At 42.4% G+C, this 8,340-nt stretch overlaps 1 protein-coding gene across 2 annotated transcripts in view; it reads left to right on the top strand.

Annotated features, from left to right (window-relative positions):
- Positions 1-3,423: 3,423 nt before the first annotated feature.
- Positions 3,424-8,340, top strand: part of LSM8 (LSM8 homolog, U6 small nuclear RNA associated) — a 6,150-nt gene continuing 1,233 nt past the window's right edge. The window contains exons 1-3 of one of the 2 annotated variants that reach the window (XM_015415316.1): positions 3,424-3,619; positions 5,462-5,550; positions 6,734-6,761. In XM_015415316.1, the coding sequence (XP_015270802.1) occupies positions 3,589-3,619; positions 5,462-5,550; positions 6,734-6,761 (148 nt within the window). In that variant the 5' untranslated portion in view covers positions 3,424-3,588. Of the gene's footprint in view, positions 3,620-5,461; positions 5,551-6,733; positions 6,762-8,323 lie in introns of both variants that reach the window. The other variant, XR_001482629.1, reaches the window with a different exon arrangement.

Below are 8,340 nucleotides of genomic sequence, written 5' to 3'. Positions count from 1 at the left end.
GGAAAAGGACTTCTATACTTGCTGGTGAATTAGAAAGGCCAACCCACGTATTTAAAAAGTAACTGCTGCATAATGGAGAAGATTAGTTCAAAACTGGAACATGCAGAAGAGATGCTGTCTTGAGATGCTATCTGACTGCTGTATTCAAATGGCTGAAAGCAAATAAATCGAAACTGAACCCAGGCAAACCTTATTGCACTTTGCATTGGATGTCCCAGCCGGTTGATTGTATTTGACTTACACTATGTAATCCGCCTTGAATCTCAGTGGGAAAGGCAGACTATAAATAACACAAATAAATAACTCCAAAGTTTACCAGGGTTAGCAAATACTGAAATAAATTTGTGCTCTAACAACTCAGATCACACCTCTTGCCAAATATAAATGTTAACTCAAAGGAAGAACTTCACAGTAGTCTACAAACAAACCTAAGTAAATGGGACCAAAACATTATTCATTCAAGTACTGGCTTGCGTTTTGCACTGCTGAAGATGAGAAAACATCAACACAGTTCTCGCACTGAAACTGTTTTAAGATCTTGACTTGGTTAAGTTTCTAGATGCTGGTCAGTTCAGACAAGCAATCATCTGGAGGACTAGAAACAAGCTGTGGGCTTGCACGACCTCTCCTGACCCTTTCATGCAGCTTCACTTCAATTTCTATTTCAGCATCCCATCTTGACTATGCTAGAGATGGGGCCCACTGCAGTGTCCATAAGCCTGCCTTCTGGGTGTCAATACAAAAGCGTTTCAGAATGCTTCCCATACCATGTTTCCAACATAATGTTATAATGCTAAACACAGTGTGTGGGAAACTACTATATATACGTACTCGGAAAAAGGCCCGTTGTGGAAATAAATACAACGACCTCTAGAAAGAGGCTCTGGGCAGCTGCCCCGGCCTTGGACACTCAGTGTCAATTTGCTGTGGCGACCTCAGCAGGGTATAATGACACTGAGTCCACCATTTTCTCCAGAGGAACTGATCTCTGCTACCTAAAGAACAGCTGTAGTTTTGAGTGATCTCCAGCCCTCACCTGGAGATTGGCAACAATGGTTCCCCAGAAGGGAATGGTTGGTTTGGAGGGTGGAGTCTGTGGCTTTGTACCTGTCTGAGGTCCCACGCCTCCTGAAACTTCACCCTCTCCAGGCTCCATCCCTCACATCTCCAGGAATTTCCCACCTGGAGTTGGCAACCCGATCTCCTTCCCACCCAATCATCAACCTACCTTTATTTCCCCCTCGCTCTTCAGCTTTCCACCCCCCACACACCTGCAGCCTCTCCCGTGCTCTGAAGCCCTGACTGCTACGTCACATTGGCTGTCATATGGGGGCCACCTCAGTAGCATATAAGGATACAGAGCCGACCATTTTTTCCAGGGGAACTGATCTCTGCCATCTGGAAAGCAGTTGTAATTCTGAGTTATCTCCTGCCCTCACCTGGAGATTGGACACATTTTACCTCAGAACAGTAAACTATTTAGAATGTTAGAGGCAAAACCCAATCAAGTCGCATATGCAAACCTCTGTGTTCCGAGGCAAAGGCCAATGAGGCTGCATATGCAAATAACCTCTGTGCTCTGACTGGCTATGGGGGGGGGGAGAGGAACAGCAAAATGATTAGAATGTTGGAGGCAGGACTCAGGCAAAGCAGCCAGTGGATATAACTCCGTCAAAGGTTGTGGTCCCCCAGCCCAATTTGAGAAAGCACACGGCAGTCTTGTAGAGGAGAATCAGATCTAGTACTTTATTGATCAACAAAGGAGGGAGATGCAGATCCAATAAGGTTTTGGACCCCACAGTTCTCCCTAGGGTTACAATGGGAGACATAGGGTTTTATACCCCCTATGACACTTAGAAATAAATCACAATTATTGGTTCCATCAAACTTTGTCATACATCCGTCACTCCATTCTGATTGGGCTCCAACCTGTAGGCTGGATTTTCTCAGGCAAAAATATATCTCCTTCAGCTAAACAATAGGCCTTCTTTTCATTCTGTGAGATTCTAAAAAGTATCTAATTGTAACAAATATTAGTACATCATGCAGTGTTCTCCATCTAATGCAAGCAAACTGACATCAGAAACATGCGTAGTTACAACTGGCCAGAACAAGCAAGGTCAGTCAGTTACTGCCTGTCAGCATTTGGTATTTTACCCAGAATGCCTTTAAGCAATGAACCAAAGTGAATATCTGAATAGATGTTTATGATTGATTTCAGTCTTTGTGATTAGAATCATCAAAGGCACTTAACATATGCACCATGAAAGCGTTAAAAGCACCTATTAAGGTAAACGGACTGTTAGCCAGTGGCAGAGTACTGGTTCCATAAGCAGTGTGTACAACAAATATAAGGGAGATGGAGCCCAGACAAGCCAATTGGCTTTCCTTGCTCCCATTTTGTCCAGTGTTTCCAATAGGCAAGCCTGTCATTTCTTTTACTACACCCCAAATTTATCAACCTATTGTGTCACCATCTTGTTTTGGGATTCAAAATTATAACCAAGGTTATATCAGCATAGTTCCAGCACAGCTTTACAAAATAGTAAAGCTGTGCTGGAACATGTGCACTCTCTGCACATACCTTGCATAGGTAAAGGTTTTCCTTGCTTGAAAGCCAGTCGAATCCGACTCTAGGGATGCGGTGCTCATCTCCGTTTCCAAGTCGAAGAGCCAGCGCTGTCCGAAGACGTTTCCATGGTCATATGGCCGGCATGACTAGACGCTGAGGCACATGGAAGTTGTTACCTTTCCACTGAAGCAGTATCTATTTATCTACTTGCAATCTCTTGCTTTCAAACTGCTAGGTTGGCAGGCAGCACTAGGGTCTCGAACTGCTGAACAACTGACCTTCCGGTCTGCAGCTCAGCATCTTAACCACTTGCATATATTAGTACAAAAATTAATATGAAGCATAATATAGACTTGTACCACTGTATGGCCTTTGTCCCCCCAGTGCATTTTTGTCCCTCCAACAACGTGTATTTGTGTCCATAGGCCAACTGCGAACACTGCATATTTTGTTCACAAAAGCACACCACAGTAAGTCCTAGATTTAAAGCGTGTCTCTATGGTTTGTATCAACGTAAGGAGAATTTTTCCCTTGTTACAACAAAACTCCAGAGCATCTCTCAGGTTCCGCTTCATTCTGCAAGGGGTACGTGGGATAGAAAAAGTGGATCGTCATTTTCATAAGTCAAAGTGAAGCCCGGAATATCAACCCACCCCTACCCCGCAACTCGCCTTGCAAGCCCTGACCGGAGGACGGAGCAGTTACATATCGTACACATGCGTACTGAGCAGCTGCGTTCTGACTGGTTCTTCTGCCCTACCATGCCATTACTTCAACCTACCACCGATGACGTCCAAAACCGAAGACGTACGCAAAACAAGAAAGCCGCTCCTACTTTTGTCGCGCAGGGAACTTGGGCACGCATGGCGACGCAAACGCATGCGCAGTAACAATTTAGGCCGGATATAGTTTTTTTTTTTTTTAAAGAGTAGCGTAGGTTTTGTGCTGGAACTTCTGGGGTCTGGTGGAAGTTTTTTTCCTGGGGCTGTACACCAAGGCTTGCAGGAATCGTCGCCATGACATCCGCGTTGGAAAACTATATCAATCGTATCCTTCCGCTGACAGGGCTGGGGTTTTAGAAGGCAAGACAGAATGGGGAGGTGGTAAGGCTTTAGGGACAGTCTGTTTAAGTACCAGCTGTTTCATCTGTGCCGTTAATTTTCTTAGTCCTGTTCGGGTGCCATGGAAGATCATGCTACAGAGAGAAAAGCTGTGATCTTTCACGGGTTTTTTAAAAATAATTTGAAGGCCGGTGTCTTTCTGCGCAAGTGCGAAGTGCCTCCCCTTCCTCTGAAAGTAGGTGGGCGGGTTCTGCGGGGCCCCCCCGGATTTTGCACGTGGGCACAGCTAATTGGTTTTTGTTTTTTTGCAAGGACCCCATTCGGGAGGGGGATGGGCTCCTGCGCTTACGGTTCTTTTGCCCATCAGGGAAACTTTTCTATGCCCCTTTCTTTCCCCAATGGAAAGGAACTATTTTATTCTCGTGGTCCTTGATGACAGTAATCTGGTAGGTTTCAGTGCTCTCCATTAAAGGACCATGTTCGTGGGAGGGTAGAAAGGAGAAGTTCCCCCAGAAACATTAAGAGCTTTGTGCCACTCTAAACGCTATTGCAGCAGCACACCTAAGCTTTCCTGCTTCCTCAGATGCATGAAGCATAGCTACAGTTGGCAGATATATAGCCTTAGAGGTGGCCGCTTTAGTTTAAAGGCCATGAAATAGAAGAAGTGCAGCTGTGCTTTTCTCTCATTATCCCATACATGTTTTGCAAATTAATCTGTTCTGTGTCCAAGGCAAGCCAGCTTGTTGTTTTGTTTGAATCACGAACCTTGGTCTGTTCAGTTGCCCCCACCCATTTAATTTTGGTTTGTAGGCAAGAGAAACCCTAGTGTGGGTGTAACAGTAAACTGTGGCATGCATTTTGAGTTGTGTGAGAAGACGAAGAAGAGATTGGATTTATACCCTGCCCTTCACTTGGAGTCTGAGCGGTTTACAAACTCCTTTCCCGTCCCCTCCCCACAACAGACACACTGTGAGGTAGGTGGGGCTGAGAGAGCTCTCCCAAGAACTGCTCTTTCGAGAACAGGTCTGACAGAACTATGGCTTGCCTTAGGTCATCCAGCAGCTGTAAGTGGAGGAGTGGGGAATAAAACCCGGTTCTCCCAGATTAGAGTCCGCGCACTGCCACTGTGGTGTAGTGGTTAAAGTGTCAGACTAGAATCTGGGAAATCCAGGTTCAAATCTCCACTTGTGCCATGGAAGCTTGCTGGGTGACCTTGGGCCCAGTCACACATTCTCAGCCTAACCTACCTCACAGGGTTGTGAGGATAGAATAGAGAATTATGTAAGCCACTTTGGTCCTCATTGGGGTGAAAAGTGGGAAACACATATAATGATGGCAAAAACTAAAGGTCAGTATGTGTGCACTGCAAAATTCATTATTTTATCACTTATGGGGAGGACTTGTCATGCCCGCTGTCTTACCTTTGAACTCCCTCTGGTTTTGGAAAACATCAATGTAGATTAATGCTTCCTTCAGAACCATAAAAGCTAAAAAACAGGTTCCCCCCCCCCTGAAAGTTTGAAAAGATGCTGAATTATTATATATTTATACTGAGTTTTATACTGTTTTATTGGTTCTTATGTAAGCTGCCCTGAGCCTGCCTCGGTGGGGAGGGTGGGGTAAAAATCAAAGTGATAAATAAGTTAATTCCTTGGTGTGTTCATATTTTGTTCTGTGTAGCTTATCAAATGAATCCAGCCCTGCTTAAAATGAACAGGTACTTCACTGGATCAGGAATTAACCAATATGATAACAACCCTGGGCCAAAAAGACCATCTTATTTTTTCTACTGAATCTTTTAAAAAGACTTTTCTTTAATGAGTATCAGGTACTGTGGCAGTAATTACATCAGATGGCCGAATGATTGTGGTAAGAATTCCTTTTAAATATAAGCTTTTCCTCATCTCAGATTGTTTTGTGTTGGAGCAGATTTGTTAAAGACTTGTTTGTAAGCCTCAGTGATCATGGCATATGCAATTTCATATTGTATACTTCGGAGTAAGTGCCATCCTAAGCAGACATAGACCCCTCTAAGCCATTGATTTCAACGGACTTAGAAGGGTGCAACTCTGCCTAGGATGCACTGTGAATCTCCTTGAGCCATTGAACTCGATAGGACTTCTGAGCAGTGCGCAAGTTTAGGTTGCATGTGTGCTTTAGATCACAGTCATGTGCAGTGATATAGTTAAGTTACCTTATAATTAACAACCAACCTACAGATCATAAGGTATTTAACACGTTTATGATGAGGAATGTCTTTAAAAATTTCATTTAGACTAATAAAAAATAAGCTTCAGTGGAGATACTAACGTGTGACAATTCTTTTTTTTTAAATTGCCCACGTGTGTGCAAAGTTTATTGGTTCTTTAAATGTTACAGAAAAAAAAGAGCAGTGCATTTTAAAATATCTAGCCAAAAATCTTGCTCACATCATCATGTTTACAAGCAAATTACCATTTTCCCCCTTATTTTGGTTATATTTCATTACATATACCTTTAAGCCAAAAATCTGTTCTCGATAAACAACTAATTTATCTATATCCTATCTGTTGTATTTCATTTTATCTATAATATACTATTATTTATCTATTTTCTATAAAAATAATAAATCACTTGAAATAGAAACAGATATATCTGAATAATTGACATTTCTAATTAAAGTATATATTTCTTCCATGTTAACACTCTAAGGGACTAGACGGAGGGCTCAGTTTAAGTCTTCTGCTCCCAGTTCCTGCTCCTGAGGATCTGGTGGACACTTGTCGAACTGGAGAAGTGCGACCCCATGGATCATCTCCCGCCAGGCCCTCCTGTCTTCCGCTGTCCTCTGAAGTTTGCTCAGTTTCATGTTCGTTGCATCTATGACACTGTCTAACCATCTCATCCTTTGCCGTCCCCGTCTTCTTTGGCCTTCAATCTTTCCCAGCATCAGGGTCTTCTCCAGTGAGTGCTCCCTTCTCATTTGGTGGCCAAAGTATTTGAGCTTCAGTTTCATTATCTGGCCTTCCAGGGAACAGTCAGGGTTGATTTCTTTTAGGATTGACTGATTTGATCTCCTTGCAGTCCAAGGGACTCTCAAGCGTCTTCTTCAGCACCATAGTTCAAAAGAATCTATTCTTCGGCGCTCGGCCTTCCTTATAGTCCAACTCTCGCAGCCATATATGACTACTGTGAATACCATTGCTTTGACCATGCGGACTTTTGTTGGCAGGGTGATGTCTCTACTTTTTATCATGCTGTTTAGGTTCGCCATTGCTTTCCTCCCAAGGAGTAGGCGTCTTTTAATTTCATGGCTGCTGACACAGTCTGCGGTGATCTGGGATCCCAGGAACGTGAAGTCTGTCACTACTTCCACGACTTCCCCTTCTATTTGCCAAGGAGTGATGGGGCCAGATGCCATAATCTTAGTTTTTTTGATGTTGAGCTTCAAGCCCACTTTTGCGCTTTCCTCTTTTACTCTGAGCAAGAGGCTCTTTAGGTCCTCTTCACTTTCTGCATATCTGGGGTTATTGATCTTTCCCCCAGCAATCTTAACTCCAGCTTGTGATTCATCCAGGCCAGCATTTCGCATGATGTACTCTGCATATAAATTAAATAAGCAAGGTGACAATATACATCCTTGTCATACTCCTTTTCCTATGCTAAACCAATCAGTTGTTCCATATCCGGTTCTAACTATTGCTTCTTGACCCTTATACAGGTTTCTCAGGAGACATGTGAGGTGGTCTGGTACTCTCATCTCTTTAAGAACCTGCCATAGTTTATTGTGATCCACACAATCAAATGCTTTAGCGTAGTCAATGAAGCAGAAGTAGATGTTTTTCTGGTACTCTCTTGCTTTCTCCATAATCCAGCGAATGTTGGCTGGATCTTGATGTCAGTAGGGTGCATATATATAGTCTTTATACATTCATGCAACCGCTTCTCTAAAATGGTTGCATTTCTTTGCTGTTGTGTCAGTTCAAGAAATTTTTAATCTGCAGAATTAACCATTGTTCTTTTTGCTCACAGCTTTAAATATTCCATAGCTAGATAGAGAAAACATTCAGCTTTATTTACAATTGTATGAATTTGTATTTACAGAAGACTGCATGCCAAATTTAAGTCATGACACAATGGGACATTTAAACACACGTGCCTGGACTCCAAAATAATTGTTTCCCAGAAGTGCAAATCTTATGAAATCCACTTAATGAGACATTTTAAGTAAATGTGTTCTGGATGCAGTGCAACTGGAATTAGTGTAACTGGAATTAATGTCAATTACTTGAACTTCACACAGATTGACAGGAAATCACACATTTCCCCCCAAAGACTTCCTTATCACCTGGGGATTTTGTTCAAAAACTTGTGAAATAATTTGACACGTAACAAGGAATGCTTTGCCAATTGAAAACCTAAAGCTACTACACAGTGAACTCTTTATTATCTGCACTGTATTGTGTTTCCCCTTTTTATGTGAAATATACACATAAAGGAGAATCTTAATTGAGAAAGCTGGAGCTGCTCAATGGAAAATGAACACAATTCTATTTAAGAAATTAAACTTCAGGTACTTTACAACAGCTTGCTTAAGAAAATTGAACTTATTGATGTCATTGTTACAAATGCTGCAATGTTGCTAAATACGACAATGCTTGAGACTCATACATTTAAGACTTTGGGATGCTTAATTTTTTATGGTTTTTAGGGAACTCTCAAAGGTTT

This window comes from Gekko japonicus, unplaced genomic scaffold (assembly GCF_001447785.1).
Source record: "Gekko japonicus isolate JY-2015 unplaced genomic scaffold, Gekko_japonicus_V1.1 scaffold578, whole genome shotgun sequence".
NCBI lineage: Eukaryota > Metazoa > Chordata > Lepidosauria > Squamata > Gekkonidae > Gekko > Gekko japonicus.
This window is presented reverse-complemented; position numbering and strand designations above follow the sequence as displayed.